Here is a 17,618-nt window from a genome sequence, read left to right on the forward strand (position 1 = left end):
GTTTCTTCCTCAAATCCTTGGAGACATGACAATAAACTAAAGCTCCAAAAATTCTGAAATGAGACACATCAGGCTTTCTCCCAGAGAAATCTTCCTCCGGTGTGATCATACCAAGTATTTTATGAGGACTCCAGTTTTGCAAGTAGACTGTTGTGTTGCATGCTTCTGCCCATAGATGTAATGGCAGCCCCTGATCATGCAACATGGCCCTTGCTGCTCCCACTATGCTCTTGTTCTTCCTCTCAGCTACCCCATTTTGCTGTGGGTTATGGGGTACTGTTATCTCTCTTCGAATACCTTCTTTGACACAAAAATCCTTGAAGGCATGTGAAACAAATTCTCCTCCATTGTCGCTCTTGAGAGTGTTCACTTTCCTACTAGTCTCCTTCTCAACCAATGCCTTGAATTCAACAAATTTTGAGAAAACTTCATCCTTTTTCCGCATGAATAAGATCCAACATTTCCTAGAGAAATCATCAAAATATCATAGTACTTATGTTTTGTTGTGGAGGCTGTAGAAAAGGGTCCACAAACATCATAGTGGACTCGCTCCAAGATTGCATCTGCTCTGCTATCTCGGCCATTGAAAGTGGATTTGACATATTTCCCCAATGTGCAACCCTTGCAGACATCCTGTTGGTCAAGGGAGCCTTTAGGGAGACCAGTGGTAATTTGCTGCATGATTTTTAAGGCACCATGGTGTAGATGACCTAATCTCTTGTGCCAGAGTTCTCCAACATCTCAACTCTGCACTTTTTCTGCCTTGCTGGTCAATGCAACACAATCTCCCACCTCAAGTTTGTATAGGTTCTTGACTCGAACTCCAATCTGCTTCACTTGCTCGATAGCTATGTGTCTCAAAAAGGCTTTATCTTTTCTGAAAATAACATCATAGTCACGATCCTCCAATATTGCTACAGAGGTCAGGTTATTCTTCAGCCCAGGTACAAACATAACATCTTTGAGGCGAGGAGGAGAGGCTTTCTCCCTCTCAAAGGTGACAATGCTAATACGTGTAGCACTGTACCTCCCATCATCCCCCAATTCGATATGCATCTGGAGATCCTTCTCCCCCAAGTTGCTGAAAAACTCCTTGCACCTTGTCATATGCAATGAGGCACTAGAATCAAGGTACCACACACTCCCCATAATAGTGTTGGCCATGCACGCTATTAGGGTTAAGTCTAATTCGAATTGTGAAGACAGTGCTTCATTTGCTGCTCCTCCCTAAGGCTTCTTGTTAGACCTTTTGTGTGGACATTTTGTTGCATAGTACCCGTATTCGTGGTAGTGGAAGCATTTTCTCTTGCTCAAGTCTTTCTTCTTGCCATTATTTTGGCTGGATTTAGGTTTGCTATGGGTCTTCTTCCCTTTGCCCTTCTTCCCCCTTCCAACCAATGCAAAAGTCTCTTCACCCTTAGCTTTGGATGATGTTCCATCTCTTTTATTTCTCATAAACTCTTCTTGAATCAAATCAAACGACAACCTTTCCCAATTTGGTAATTTTTCCCTTCCATTCACAAAGTCCTGGCAGGTGTGCCAGGATTTTGGAAGGCTTAGAAGAGCTAGGTTCACAAGGACATCTTTTGCTACATTCACCCCAACCCCTCCAAGCTCATCTCGAACTTGTGTAAATTTGGAGAGACACTACATATTAGTGTCATTTTTCTGCATCCTGATGTTTCTAAGTTTGTCTTTTAGGGCCAATTTTCTATGGTCACTACTATTTTCGAATAGATCAGTTAGTGTCTTCCACATAGCAAATGGTGTCTCTTTGCCATGGAGATTTGAGACCACTGGGTTAACTGTTGTGGATTCCACTGTGGAGATTTTGCAATATTAGTTTTAACATATTCTAACACACCATTGTCATCAAGCACTGCTTCCATTCGATCCTTCCAAGCTATGAAATTTGAGCTACCCTCTAGGGCATACTCCAATCTCAAACCATTGAAAGACATTCTCTCGATCTTGAAGAAAAACTGCTGCACTGAAGCTGCTACTTCAAAATTCCTGAGAGACAAGTTCGAAATACTGGTTCTAATGTGATTTCAGGGCTTTGATACCATGTAGAAATTTAATAGAAATTGCAAATGCTCAAGATCTTGACCTGAAAACAAGAAACACAATTCTACTCTACTGATCTGCGAATGAAAATCACGATTAGAACAACATGCATAGACATGCAATAAGCAAAACCACAAATACACAGTGATTTCTAGGGGAACCCAACTGGGAAAAACCCCTCAAGCCTCTTTGCATTAATCAGTTGAATAGAGAAACTATTACAATTGCTAGCTCCAACTCTGAGCTCAACCTGCAAAAGAATAATTGTTCTCTCTACTCAATGAGAAACTCTGGCCAACACTTAGCCAATTATTTTCTCATCAAGCCTCCTATTTCCTTGCGCAAATCTTGAGGAAATTGGCCCCTAAAAGATAGAAATTTCCTCCAAATTGATTGCACAATTCCCAAGGATTGATCATTGACTGCATGCAACACCTGTACACTCAAAACTAGTTTACAACTGATGTTACATTGCCTTGTCATCTCCACTTCAACTGAGGAATTCAAATTCCTTGCATGCACTAGCTATTTTGGGCTGATTGATCAGTTAACTGACAAATATTTGAGTTAGACTGCTATCCCACTGCACCACTGACCTTCCACTGACTCTATCAATAGCTGGAGGTCAGCTAACTAAATACAACTGAAAATAACTAAACTGGATTACTAAAATTTAGCAATCACACATGCATAATTGAACTCCAAGCCCTCTAACTTGAATTTACTGAGCTAACTGAGTGACAAGATCCATGTCACACTAGTTAATTGCCTCCAAGTTGTCCTGCTGATGTGGAAATTCGATTTACTCAATTTGATTAAGCCTAAAGTCAAATTGAGCCTTTCTTGCTACATGTTTTCAACATTTTTCAACTTTGCTTAATTAATTCCTATTAATTAACTAGTTTTCCTAAGTTACTTAGGAAGAATTTAAATGGTGGTTAATTAATTTAATTAATTCGTTTCGCAAGTTTATCTCGCGAAACCTTTTCTGGGTTTTGAAGATCTCGTGTTCCTTAGTCTCTTAGAGACAAACCGATACTAGAACACTTGTCTGATGCTACAAAAACTAATAGAAATTTGGTAGCTCAGGGAGAAATCCCCTCCTTTGGGAAGCCCTCCTCACCCTCTGAAGACCCTACTAACCCTTGGAAGAATTTAATTTGCACAAGGGAAAATATTATTTTTAATGTGAAACCCACATCTACACAATGTAGTACAAGTTAGTCTGGGCAAGGAAATTTGACTTCATCAAACACATATAAATATACATCACTTGGAATCACTTGGAGGCATCATCACATCATCATCTCTTCTCTTGATTGGTTCGACTCCTTCTGAAAATTGCAGGTCTGAGTTCAGACGTGCGAAGGAGAGTGCGTGTTTCTGTTGACCAACATTGACTTTCTGTTTGGGATTGTTTTGACCAGCATTGACTCAGGGATGGTTGACTTCGTTTGAATTGGATTTTGACCTGTTTTGGGAGACCGAGAATACTGACATTTGGACCAAAGTTTTTTGGGCACGTTGACTGTCTTTAACTGCAGACTTGAGCAGGGTTTGACCGCAGATTTGATCTCTCCTTTGGCCGAGAGTTTTGGGGCTACTTTGATAGGGTTTGACTGAAGAAAGAAGGCTGCATATTTTGATTGGTTGACCGAGCTCTTTAGAGGTTGATTTGATCATTGACCAGGTTTGGTTAGGGTTGCATTGAATACGATTGAGTTTGACCTGAAATTGCAGATTTGACTTTTGGGCTCATCTTTGATTGGATATTGGATGGTTGGTTTGGATAGTCAAGGCTTTGACCTTTGACTTGTTATTGATGTACTTGGACTATGTATCTCTCTGCTAAACATTTGATGACAATCTAATAGAAGAAGAATTTGAAAAGGGTTTCCCCCCTTGTGGGGTTTTCCCTTGGTCTTTGACCAAATCTCTGTGTCTCTATTGTTACTGGATGTCTTCTATTTTGCATTTGGTTTACTGTTCTATCTACAATTGCTTACTGTCATTGGAAGATTAAAATTATTGGATAAAGTGATTGCTATTGAATGAAGAAATTGATTGATTGTTATAGCATAGAACACTGAAAAAATTAACACAAGCTTGGAGTGATTGAGCATGTCTGTCTCAGCGAGAGGGAGTGATAAAATTGCAGCATCCAGGATAGTTATTCTCCTTGGGTTAGGTTAACCGGGATCAGGGAAAATGGTCCAGAGTGATAACATCAGGGACGAATATTCTCCTTGTGTCAACTGTGTCGACCAGATTAGGGAGAATGGTCCAACAGACGACAATCATTCTTCTTGCGTCAAGTATATTGACCAGAATTAGGAAGAATGGTCCTAGAGGCCTAGGATCACTTAGTTGAGTGGGTGCCTTTTAGCATCAGGCTTGTTGAAGAAAGTGTAACTAGGTTCGGTCTTCATAAATGTAATTTTGATCTTTGTATGTATAAAAGAAAATAAATATTATTTTTGTTATTTATATCAATGAGTTTCTTGTTCATTACATAGGTCTAGCACATGTCTAAGTCACAAGTCTCCTCCATGCAATGACATCATTAAAGGAAGCAATTCGAAGTTTAAATGTCAAGTCGGCCTAAAGGAGGGACAGACCTCTATATATAGAGGCTGTCCACTCCTCCAACAACAAGTGGAATCACCTCTGAAATCAGCAAGATAAGAAGATGAGTTAAGGGTGAAAAAGAAGCATCGAAAGGAGCCTCTAGTGCAGCAAAGGAAGAAGGAAATATACCGAGCCTTAGAGGACTGTCCTAAGGCCTACTACAGCCACACGTGCGAAGATATAGAGGGTCTCTCTGCTGTCATAGCAGCCCTCTACTGCAGTCATCCATATCTCATTGTTTGGGCTAGATAACTAGGCCTATAAGGCCTCTCACTCAAGCGAAGAAGGAAGAGGACAATCACATAAGGAATCCTCTCACACGTGTGAAGAAATAGGGCTGCACTGCTGTCATATCAAGTCTGCAACTATATCTCAAGAAAGAGCTCGGTTGGGCAAGAGATAAGGTTCTCCTCATATGTGAAAGAGTCCACTAAGGACCAAGGAGAAGTATCTCTTCTAGAGCTAGCATAACAAGGACTATCATCAGTTGCCAAAAGAAGAACGAAGTGCCGGAAGACAAAGTGCCAGAAGAAGGAGAACAAAGGGCTTGACTTGTGCTTGGAGGATATTCTTGTCAAGGGTCTAGGGTTTGGCATTGTTCAATAGAAGCTTCAATAAGAGAAATTTGAGAAAGGGTTTTCCTCTCTAAGAGAGAGAGGTTTTGCCCTGGCAGAGAGCCAACATCTTGTGTTCTTGTCTTTTGTATTTTGGTAGCAGTTTGATGAAGTAAAAGAACATACACTAATAACAAGAAGAAGATCAAGCTAACAAGAAAAAGTAAAAGTGCTTCACAAATTGTTATCATTCATAGAAGAATCCTATCATAACTACTTTGCCCTAGATTCTTCAACAAGGCTCAGATTACTCTCCAGACAGGTAGAGTGAGCCCATTTAGTGTCATGGCTAAGCGTGAGGCCTTTGGATTTTGGACTAGATTTCTCAAATGGATTGACTTTGTCCCTACGGTTTTATCAGGAGTCAAAGAGATTGACCAGGATGATAGTGCAATAGGACTAATCAGTATACCATGGGTTGGAGGCGCCGACCAGAATCATGGTGACTAGTTGATGCTAAGTGATGTACCATGTGTCAGGAGTATTGACTAGGATAATAGTGATGATGCACCATAGGTAACTCGATGCTAATGATTTACCATGTGTTACAGTTGTTGACCACGATTATGGTAATTGAATGATGTTGATGCTGATGATGAATTGTTATAACTTATAACCTTTTCTTAGCGAAATTTGTGAACATGAGAACCTCTGGATAGTCATTATGAATAACTCCCTAGCTAAGAGGGAGTGTTGAATTTTGTAGCTATGGTCGGTATTCATAATCAATATTTTAGCCCTTGAAATATATAATGAAAATGTAAGACATGTTCTTCATGTCATTCTATTGATTAGCCCTTGAAATGATTAATATGTGACATGTTCTTCATGTCAGCCTCAAAAAAAGGGAATTTGAATTTTCAAATTATATTGAATTTGCCTCTAAATTGTAAAGTCGGCGCTCCAAAATTTTAGGTCAGCCTGCCCTCTTAGACACACCCATTCGGTCACCATGATCACTATATATATGTGTCATTTATTTCTCCTCTTGGCAACCAATTTGGATCCTCTGTACATTAGCGAAGGAGCAGAAGGGAGGCCGAATTCCTCCAAAAAGAAGTATTCTGTGGCAGTTAAATTCATTCTCTGGACAGACCGAAATTGTGGGCAGATCCAAGTTCTGATCAGACCGAATTCTGAGGCAAGGAGGTGAACTCTGAGGCAGGAAAAGGGCTGAATTCTGAGGCAGGCAGGAGGCCGAGTTCTGAGCAGACCAGGCAGAATTGTTTGACGAAAATATTGACTTGTCTAGGAGGGCAGTTTGACCAGGTGTGGCCAGGGCTATGCTACTAGTCAGTTTAGCTTTATGACGTGATGCATCTCTGTTGAACTTAATGATTTCTCTAAGAAAATGGTTGCTTGGTTTTTCCCCATGTGAGTTTTAACTTTTCCCAGGGTAAAATGCTTTGTGTTTCTTGTCTGGTTGTCTCATTATGATCCTACTGTTATTCTTGTTCTAATGTTGAAGATCTTCTGTGTAATTGCTTAATGATAAATATGAATTCAAGTGAACTTAAATGAAAATCATTACAAGTAATGATCAGTTAAGAAGATTACGAAAAATCAACATTATGGAGGCAAAATAAAAGACTGGTGGCATAGTAAGCATTGCACAGAGTGTACAATGGAAAGAAGAATGAATGAATGGAACAAGAAGGCTAGCTGCTGCTCTGTGGAATAACTCTCTCACTCTCTTCGTCATGCTTTCCTATAGAACCTTACAATTCTAAATCTACTCACCTAATGCATGCATTGGTTAATTTCTGCCATGTTGCTGTTTAGTGGGTTGACCGTTGAACCACTCCAACTATGCTTCAAACCAGCCATAAATCAGTCCAAAATTGCTTAATAACATTAACGTATAAGTGGAAGAATGGCTGGTAGCCAACTAGCTTAAGACAAAACTGTTGAAAACTTAAGTCATTTAATACGATGACATAGGACATGGAGGACATGGAATACGAGTGTCTGACATGAGACACAATGACCCTGGAAATAGGACAAATAGAAAATGTTTTATCTATATATATGTGTGTGCATCTAAAATAGCAAATTACACACACAAAAATGAAATATAGTGTTAAATTTGGACAACTAGGTCCAAACTCCATGTTCTGATGCTCAGATTAAGAGGCTAATATTTTTGTTGGATTCCTCTTTCTAAGAGGTGTAAAATCCATATAAAAATAGTCTTAATCCGATGAGCAGAACTTATATTTTGAATTTATTATTCTTAATAAATTATATGTGCAAAGGTCAGCCAGTTTTGTAATGTAGGCTCACATGCCCAACAGATGTGTCACACACCCTCATTGATGGATATATATATACAGGAAAAGTTGGAGAGAATTTGATCACAAAAACAACTCACATCTTCCTCTCTCATCCTAAAAAGTACGAGCTACCTGGAGGACGAATTTCAGCCACACGTGGGAAGGACGAAGAGGATTTTTCTGCTGCTAGGGTTTCTGCTGCTAGGGTTTCGCAGAAGTTTGACCAGCGTTGACTTTGGTCAACGCTTGGTCCAAACAAGCTGAAAACTTGTGGGAGGTTCGATTTTTGAAGGCCATACTACCTGGCACAAAAATCGAGGTCAAAGGGTTGACCGTTTTGCTGCTGCGTTGACTTTTAGCTTGCTGCCCCTGCGTTGACTTTTCAGGACAGCGTTGACTTTTGTAGAACTGACTTGGGTTGACTCATCTACTGGTTGGAGGGTTGTTGTGACACATGCTGGGCTGGCTGACCAAAGGAGACTTTGCTGGTTGAAGCATCCTGTTGACCGCCAAAACAAACACATACATTTTTCTTGTTTCTGATTTGTCTTCTGTAAGATCTGCTTGTATGTTCTATCTGCATTTTGCTTATCTACTTGTATGATTGCTGTGAGAAAAGTGAAATTGCTCTTAGCATAGAACATCTACAAAACTTTACATGGTATCAGAGCTGAGGTGAAGACAAACTCTATCTATAGCAATCATCATCGAAGGAAATGGATTCCTCTAAGCTTGAATTCAGGGAGAATGACAAGCTGACTGGAAGTGATGACTTCCATGCCTGGAAGATGTTATTAGATCTCAAATTAGAAGATCATGATCTCCTAGATCATGTGACAGGGAAGATTCAAGAACCTCCATCAAATGCCTCTGCTGCTGTTAAACACAAGTATAAGAAGGGAGAAATCAGAGCAAAACTGCTGATCAGGGAATCCATAAATAAGAGTCTGGTTGCCTACATATCTGAACTAGGCACATCCAAGGAGATGTATGACAAACTGATACTTATGTTCCGAGTAAACAATGTGAACCAAGTGCTATTCCTCAAGAACAAGTTGAAGAATATGAAGAAGGGCCGAGACGAGTCTATTCAAACTTTCTTTATGAAGTTGACCGAAACCAGGAACAATCTGCTAGCTATTGGGGAGACAATAGCTGATCATGAGATGGTTCTCACCGCACTTGGAGGACTTCCATATGAATGGCAAGTATTCACAACTACCATTCTCAACAATAATACCATCCCTAACTTTGATGAGCTTCTGTCTAGATGTATGCAAGAAGAAACAAGGATGAAGGAATTTGATAATGAAAAAAATGCTGCCGATGTTGCTCATTCTCGAAAGAAGAACTCTGGTGGTTCCAAGGACAAAGGAAGGACTAAGACTCAAAAGAAGAAGGGTAAATGTTTCACCTGCCATAGGACTGGACACTATGCTAGAGAATGCCCCTTCCAGAAGAATTCTCCCGATAGTGACGACAACAACAACAACCGAAGGAATGGGAATCAAAGAAGTGACAAATCCAAAGGAAAGAGGAAGGCTCACTTTGAAGGAAACCATCCACCTTCTAAAAGGACCAGAAATACCAGGTATGAGGAGTCTAATGTTGTTGATAAAAGAAATGAGTATATTCTAATATCTGCTCTCTCAGCTGCATCTCCGCCCGACACTATGGATGTCTGGCTAATCGATAGTGGTGCCTCAAGACACATCACCGGATTCAAGGAAGCACTTTCTGACATGGTTGAAAGGGATACTAATCTAGAAATTACCCTTGGGGATAATGCCACTTATCCTGTGAAAGGGACCGGGACTGTGACCCTCCACTTGTCTCAAGGACAAGTCCTCCATCTACAAGATGTACTCTATGTACCCAAATTGAAGAAGAACCTTGTCTCTGTATCTGCCATGGAAGACAAAGGATTCAATGTAACTTTCTCTGATGGAAAGGTACTCATGTGGAAGAAGAGCTTCAAGGAAGCTATCTCAATTGGTTTTAGAGTTGGTACACTCTACCAGGTTGGAGGGAGTTCGTTGGGAGCTATGACTTGTGATACTATCCGTCAAACCGAACTATGGCACCGAAGATTTGGACACCTTCATTACAAGGCTCTTCCCGAAGCAAGGAAGGTGGTGACAGGGATGCCTGATTTTGGAAATAATCATAAAGGTGTATGTAAGGGCTGTGCTGAAGGAAAACATACAAGGGGACCTTTCCCCTCAAGTGTCACAAAGACATCTGAGATATTGCAACTGGTCCATTCTGATCTTTCCGGTATGTTGCCTGTAACATCCCTGGGGGGATGTTCTTACTATATGACATTTACTGATGACTTCTCTCGCAAAACCTGGATATACTTCTTGAAGAAGAAGGATGAGGCTTTCATGTGGTTCCGTACCTTCAAAGCCTTGGTGGAAAATATGATCGGAAAGAAGATCAAGATTTTGAGGACTGACAATGGCACTGAATATGAGTCAAATGAGTTCAAAGACTTTTGCAGAGAAGCTGGCATTAAGAGGGAGACTACCACTGCATATACTCCTGAGCAGAATGATGTTGCTGAACGCAAGAATAGGACTATTGTGGAAGCTGCCCGTGCCATGCTATGTGACCAGGGTCTTCCAAAGTTTCTGTGGGGAGAAGCTGCAAATACTGCTGTGTACATTCAAAACCGATGCCCTCATTCCGCTTTGGACTCCAAAATTCCCGAAGAGGTTTTCTCTGGTAAGAAACCTGATGTCTCACATTTTAGAATTTTTGGATGTCCTGTCTATTTTCATGTGCCGAAAGAAAAGAGAAGTAAGCTGGACGCTACTGGGAAGAAAGGAATGTTTGTGGGTTACAGTGAGACTTCTAAGGCATATAGAGTCTATGTACCTGGTCAAAGGGAAGTAGAGATAAGCCATGATGTCACTTTTGACGAAGATGCTTCCCTGAAGAAAGTAGTAGATCTTCCTAGATCTGAAGAAAACCATGAAGAAAGACCTGGAAATCTGGAAGAACCCCAGGATGAGACTATGCCTGATGTTGAAGAGCCAATGGACCCTATTGATCCTTCCCCTTCTCTAGGAAAGAGGCCATCATGGCTCAGGGACACCCTCGAAGATGCTGAGGGTCATGCTGCCCCAAGGGGAACATTCCGAGAAAGCAAGAAGCCGTGTAGATACCAAGGGTATCTAGCTGCCATTAGTACTATTATACAATCTGAACCTGGATCTTTTGAAGAAGCCATCAAGCATCAAGTCTGGAAGGATGCTATGCATAAAGAATATGAGGCTATTATGAAGAATGATGTCTGGGATGTGGTCCCGAGACCGAAGGACAAATCTGTTGTCACCGCTAAATGGCTCTACAAGATTAAACATGGATCTGATGGGAGTGCTGAAAAGTTTAAGGCAAGATTTGTGGCCCGTGGCTTCTCTCAAAAGGAAGGAATTGACTATGACGATATATTTGCACCTGTGGCTCGATATACCACCATCCGATCCATCATAGCCCTTGCTGCTACGCAAGGATGGAGTCTTCATCAGATGGATGTCAAGACTGCTTTTCTGCATGGTGCAATAAAGGAAGAGGTGTATGTAGAACAACCTCTGAGATTTGAAGTTCAAGATCGAGACATTTATGTCTGCAGGTTGAAGAAAGCCCTCTATGGGTTAAAGCAAGCACCCAGAGCTTGGTATGAGAGGATGGATAGTTACTTGATGAAGCTGGGCTTCACTCGAAGCAATGCTGACCCAAACCTTTACTTTAAGGTTGAGGAAGGAAAGCCTCTCATTCTAGTGCTGTATGTGGACGACCTCTTCCTGACAGGTGATGACCCTCTCATTCATCAATGTAAGAGGGAGCTTGCTGCTGAGTTCGAGATGAAAGACCTAGGACTGATGCACTATTTCCTAGGCCTGGAGGTCTGGCAGAGACCTGGAGAGATTTTCCTTTCTCAAGGAAAGTATATTGTGAAGCTTCTGGAAAGATTTGGGATGGTGGACTGTAAGTCCGTGTCGACACCAATGGAACTCAACTTTAAGAAGTTGAGTGGCAGCGCTGCAGGGCCTATCTTGGCCAATCCTACTGAGTATCGTTAACTCATAGGAGCTTTGATGTTCTTAGTGAACACCCGTCCGGACATATGTTTTGCAGTGAATACTTTGAGTCAACAGATGGTTGAGCCTCATCATTTTCACTGGGTTGGTGCCAAGAATCTTTTGAGATATCTTCGGGGCACGATAAACCATGGGCTGAGATACACTGCCGGGAGTGTGATACTCCGGGGATATACTGATGCCGATTGGGCTGGCAGTGTGGTGGATCGTAAGAGCACATCTGGATGCTGTTTCAATCTTGGTTCTGCTTCGATCTCATGGATGAGCAGGAAGCAGAAGTCGGTGGCTTTGAGCACCGCGGAGGCCGAATACATTGCTGCTAGTATGGCCTGTTGTGAAGCAGTTTGGTTGAGGAAGCTCTTTAGTGAGCTGTTCCAACATGTGCTAGATACCACTGTAATACTCTGTGATAATCAGAGTGGGATTCGTATGACTGAGAATCCTGTGTTCCATGACCGATCCAAGCATATTGATATCAGGTACCACTTTATCCGGGATATGGTACAGCGAGGCGCCGTAAGGCTCGATCATATAGGAACTGATGAGCAGGTCGCGGATATTCTCACTAAGCCCCTGGGGAAGGTCAAGTTCCTAACCTTCCGTGAGAGTCTTGGTGTCGTGGAAAGACCCTATGATGTGGGTCCTGTTGGACAATGAGCTCTGGGAGCTCTGGGGGGCTTTGGGGATAGCTTCTCGGAGCTATAAGCACTCATAATGCTTCTGCCCCACCCTTGTGATTATTGAGCTGGTTCGCCACTCATTTAATCTGTGCCCCGTATGCATCCTACCCATTGAGTTCAGGGCTCATGGGAAGTACCTCTCATTTGGCCAATGAGGTGTGGAAAAGCTAGAGACTATTAGCAAAGACTGATGGACGCATCAGAGATTGCCGTACTCTCTATCTAGGATGGCATGGTACAACCACTTGATCTGGGATCAAGATTTGTGAGGTCTGGGACCTCTGGACTGATTATGTCAGTCGGGGAATGATGTCTTTGTGACTGACCCACTTCTGTTCTGAAATAAAGAAGCCAACAAAGCAAGTTTCGGCGGGATGACTCACGATGTTAATTGCACTAATAGATGGAGTTCTCCCTAGTTGAGAGGGAGTGTTAAATTTGGACAACTAGGTCCAAACTCCATGTTCTGATGCTCAGATTAAGAGGCTAATATTTTTGTTGGATTCCTCTTTCTGAGAGGTGTAAAATCCATATAAAAATAGTCTTAATCCGATGAGCAGAACTTATATTTTGAATTTATTATTCTTAATAAATTATATGTGCAAAGGTCAGCCAGTTTTGTAATGTAGGCTCACATGCCCAACAGATGTGTCACACACCCTCATTGATGGATATATATATACAGGAAAAGTTGGAGAGAATTTGATCACAAAAACAACTCACATCTTCCTCTCTCATCCTAAAAAGTACGAGCTACCTGGAGGACGAATTTCAGCCACACGTGGGAAGGACGAAGAGGATTTTTCTGCTAGCTGCTGCTAGGGTTTCGCAGAAGTTTGACCAGCGTTGACTTTGGTCAACGCTTGGTCCAAACAAGCTGAAAACTTGTGGGAGGTTCGATTTTTGAAGGCCATACTACCTGGCACAAAAATCGAGGTCAAAGGGTTGACCGTTTTGCTGCTGCGTTGACTTTTAGCTTGCTGCCCCTGCGTTGACTTTTCAGGACAGCGTTGACTTTTGTAGAACTGACTTGGGTTGACTCATCTACTGGTTGGAGGGTTGTTGTGACACATGCTGGGTTGGCTGACCAAAGGAGACTTTGCTGGTTGAAGCATCCTGTTGACCGCCGAAACAAACACATACATTTTTCTTGTTTCTGATTTGTCTTCTGTAAGATCTGCTTATATGTTCTATCTGCATTTTGCTTATCTACTTGTATGATTGCTGTGAGAAAAGTGAAATTGCTCTTAGCATAGAACATCTACAAAACTTTACATATAGACATAAAGATTCAAATTTTGTTAGAAACTAGAACATTTACATGATACAAATTCAATCATACAACTACTTACTAGTACTACATCAATGATGATCAAATGACAAACATACAAGAAATTAAAACCATAAATTATAATTTTCTCATTAAGTCATCAAAAATCAAAATGTATTACATAGAAACTAAGTCACTGCTACTATATCTAGATCTTATTGTTTTGCTTTTCGCGTTGTCTCCATAAATTTTGCTGTCCTGTCATTTGGTGGGTAAGACATTTCACGATGCAATATCGGTCCTGTTTTTACCATTTCCAGGGCTTCATGAACGCTGACTGGCTTCTACCATTGACGTGGTGTCTTTAGCTATATTTGTATATAACATGAGCTGCAGGACTACCAAAAATTAACTTATACCCATTAGTCACTTTTACCATATAAGACTTTTGCCAGGAGATCAAAGATAAGTAGTTTCATTGTGAAGTTCAATGATACTAGTAATTTTGTTAATGTGAAAATTTTGTTGGTTTTGTTAAAGGTCTGATTAAGGTAAGTTTTTGCAGTGCAATCTTATCACACATGCTAAAGAACAAATATGGAGGAATCAGTGCAAAAGAACAGGAAATGACTGAGGAATATGAACTTGTTCGACAAGCACTATTCACAGATTCAGAAGATCAGAGTGGTTGGTTCTATCATTTATGGCTTCTTGGACAAACAATTGCCCCAATTGGTCCAAAATTAGAGATGTCATGGCCTTGCAATGGTTCACAACTGGTTATAGATTTTAACGAGCAGTCACATGCATATGTGTCTGATTTTGATACTCCCTTTGGTACAGATCGTTGCATGTTTTCAGAAGGCATCCCTTTAGTTCTTCATTTCAGTGAGCCAGTAAAAGGGGTAAATGCATCTACTGTTAGTGTAAATTCATTGCTACTTGAGAGTGAAAGTCTTGTCTGGAGGCCAATTTCCCCTCATGGGTTACAAGCTAAAACATGGGTTACACTGCTGAAACTTCCAAGTACAAATTTTAGGGTTGGTGAAACCTATACAGTTCAGATTAGAGTGGCAGATACACTTGGAATAATTTCATTGAATGGATACAATTTTGCTTGCCCCACTGTATTGAATTTTAGTTTGGATATCCACACAAGAACAATAAGAAGCACTGGAGGGAACTTTGAAACAGTTCCACTTGCTTGGGAAGGTGAAAATTATTCTCCTTTGTTTATTGATGAGAACAAGTTTCCCATAGAGCTACATTTGGGTAGCTTATCCATTGACGGGAGTGCGAGTCAGGAAAATACCAGATGGCAACAGGAAACATTGGACAGGGAGATTAAGGTTTGCAGGGAGCTACTTGAGATAGAAATGGACAGGTAAGATCAAAGTGGAGCTTTAGTGGTTCCAAATTTGTTTATGTTGTTACTTCTGTTTCTTGAGTTCTATGGAACCTTGAGGTTTATTGGATCAATATAGTTCCATCGTACCGTTCTCTGTTTTGTTCTATCTAAAAATATATTCTGTTTATGATTTATATTATGTTTCTTTATTGTATTTGCAGTAAATGGGCAAAGATTACACTTGCGAGATTGTTGATAGCACAGGACATGCTGTTCGGTGGTTCCATACTCAGAAGTAAAAGAATGCATACAGATGAGGTTTTGCAGTTATTTAATGACTTGATTGAAATTGACCCCTCACATGCCGAGTATTATAAGGACCAGTTCAGCTTGATTCTCCTTGATAAGGTATATCAATCAAATTCTTATTCCTAAGAATTCACTATCAGTATTACCATTCTTACATTCAATGCCAGATATTTAGAACTAAGAGTTCTCATTTGTTAATAAATATAATGCACTACAGGCCAAGAGACACAAGGTCTCAAGCCATATGTACGAATAGATAATACTGTATACATGATTGAAACTGCCTCAATTTCTCTTACATTGACACCTCATCAAGAGATAAGACAAGGAGAGGCAAAGGAGCAATCTAGATATATACTAGGATGGTGTCCTAGGACTTCATGATTGTATAGGAGTCACAGACTAACATCATCTATATAATGTTGTAGGCCCATTTAGTAGATCAGTTTTTATAGTTGGTACCTTTGCTAGGGATAGATATTGATGTAGCAGCTATTCTGATGGGCAACTTAGTTTTGGTGCTTATCATCTTAATTAAAAATATTAAAATAAACTGATTCCTATTTATTCCTAACAGAGCAAGTATTCTCTTATGCATTTGTGAATTTATGCTTGTTTCAAATCTTGCTGTCCAAATTCAGTCCAATGAAAAAAAGGGAACTACTGATTGCAGGATCCATATCACCATAAACAAAAGATTTGTGCATGAATCATCTATATTTTAGAATTTTGATATCAGAGCATGAGATCTCTGTTCCTGTATGGCATTGGAACAGAGATTCCTTATGCGAGTTGCATTTGGTCTAATACAATGGTGCTTAGTGCTGCAATAACCATCATTTTCTTGGTATAAGAAAGTATCCATCCTTGTGTTATTATTTTGAATTAAAAAGCTTGATTCTACCTATAGGAACTGGAGCTTGGTGCTATCATAATACAGGAAACTTCTACAGTTAGTTTACTGATAGTGAGTGGGATGCAGCAAGCCATTTGTGTTGGGGATCATTTAATCCATTCGTCCTGAACCTTTTATAGCTTCAAATGCTCAAAAATAAGGTTGTAGAGCTGTAAAAAATTCTTAATAATGAGACCCAAGCACTGCATAAGTACTGTCACACTACATATGCACATTTTCACGGTATGGGGGTCTCTCTTTCTTTTATGTTTGATGTTTACAAAGTGCTTATATTAACAAAGATGCCATTACCAATGTTTGATAGCATTCTCTTGTGAGAAAGAATGAATATACGACTCTAAATTTCAATAGTTTGAAGTTTTCTATGCCTGCAGTATAAGATTTGATATTTATAATGATAATGCCTGAATATATTAATCACTGATGATGAGATGATTTTTAAAGTCATTCTCTTTAAAAACATCGTCGAAATTGATGAAGCCTTGGTGTCCTTATCATTGGAATCCAAGTTTGCTTCAATACTTCGCTTCTAATTGATAGCCCTAATAGTTTTAGTTCCTGAAAACTTATCAATTGAACAGTTTTAACAAGAACAGATCAAACATACTTTATTATCATAAAATTAGTGAGAACGGGAACCAGTTTACCCCCTAATTACAAACTGGACTGGAATTGATTCAATAAATACATTAAATATTCGGATTTTCAATCCAAACCATTATATACCATATATGGAAAATTTTCTGATTTATATTGCATGTAAGGGTGCAAATAACAAATGCCGAATTTACATTGAGATATAAGTTCTGAGAGACATAAAATTAAAATTATGAGCGAAAATATGTAAATATTTGCTTCTAGAGTCCAAAAATCTTCATACAATCATCAAATGAGTACATAGCTAATCTGAAGTCTGGCTCATTAGACCTACTCAACTGAGTCTAGGAATCTGAAGTTTGCGTTCTCTTGCTCAATGTCTTGAATAGTTCTGCCATTTGATTTTTTAAATCAATTGGCACCATTGGGAAGCATATACCCCTTCTAGGTTTCAATCCTAGAATCCCACAATTCCTAGTTCAAGGCGTGGGAAGAAGGGGTTTAAGGTCCTATTCTGCATATATGCTGAAAAATTTGCAAAGTGACTTGAAAAGTGGAAAACACCTCAATTTGTATCTTCTCCATGTGAGGTCTTATGAGTCTAATTCCATTATGAATAATGAAACACACATGAAATGGGGGTGCCACTTAATTTTTAATGTTAAAATTTAAGTTGAAAGGAAAATGTAAGGTAAATGTCAAAAAATTAAAATACAATTTCTAAAATGAGGTTGACTGGTCAACATAGCTAGCTTGAAGGTGACCCACCAAGCAACCAAGGGGGCTAGGTTTCATTTTTGCTGCCTAGGA

At 40.0% G+C, this 17,618-nt stretch overlaps 1 protein-coding gene across 4 annotated transcripts in view; it reads left to right on the plus strand.

Annotated features, from left to right (window-relative positions):
* Window positions 1–17,618, plus strand: part of RGTA1 (RAB geranylgeranyl transferase alpha subunit 1) — a 136,684-nt gene that overhangs the window by 54,088 nt on the left and 64,978 nt on the right. For all 4 annotated transcript variants that reach the window (XM_089448724.1, XM_089448725.1, XM_089448726.1 and 1 more), the window contains 2 exons: window positions 14,204–15,022; window positions 15,208–15,394. In XM_089448724.1, coding sequence (XP_089304850.1) covers window positions 14,204–15,022; window positions 15,208–15,394 — 1,006 coding nt within the window. The remainder of the gene's footprint in view (window positions 1–14,203; window positions 15,023–15,207; window positions 15,395–17,618) is intronic.

Source organism: Pinus tabuliformis, chromosome X (assembly GCF_031772625.1).
Source record: "Pinus tabuliformis cultivar Carrire ecotype Pingquan chromosome X, CPIR1, whole genome shotgun sequence".
Classification (NCBI taxonomy): domain Eukaryota; kingdom Viridiplantae; phylum Streptophyta; class Pinopsida; order Pinales; family Pinaceae; genus Pinus; species Pinus tabuliformis.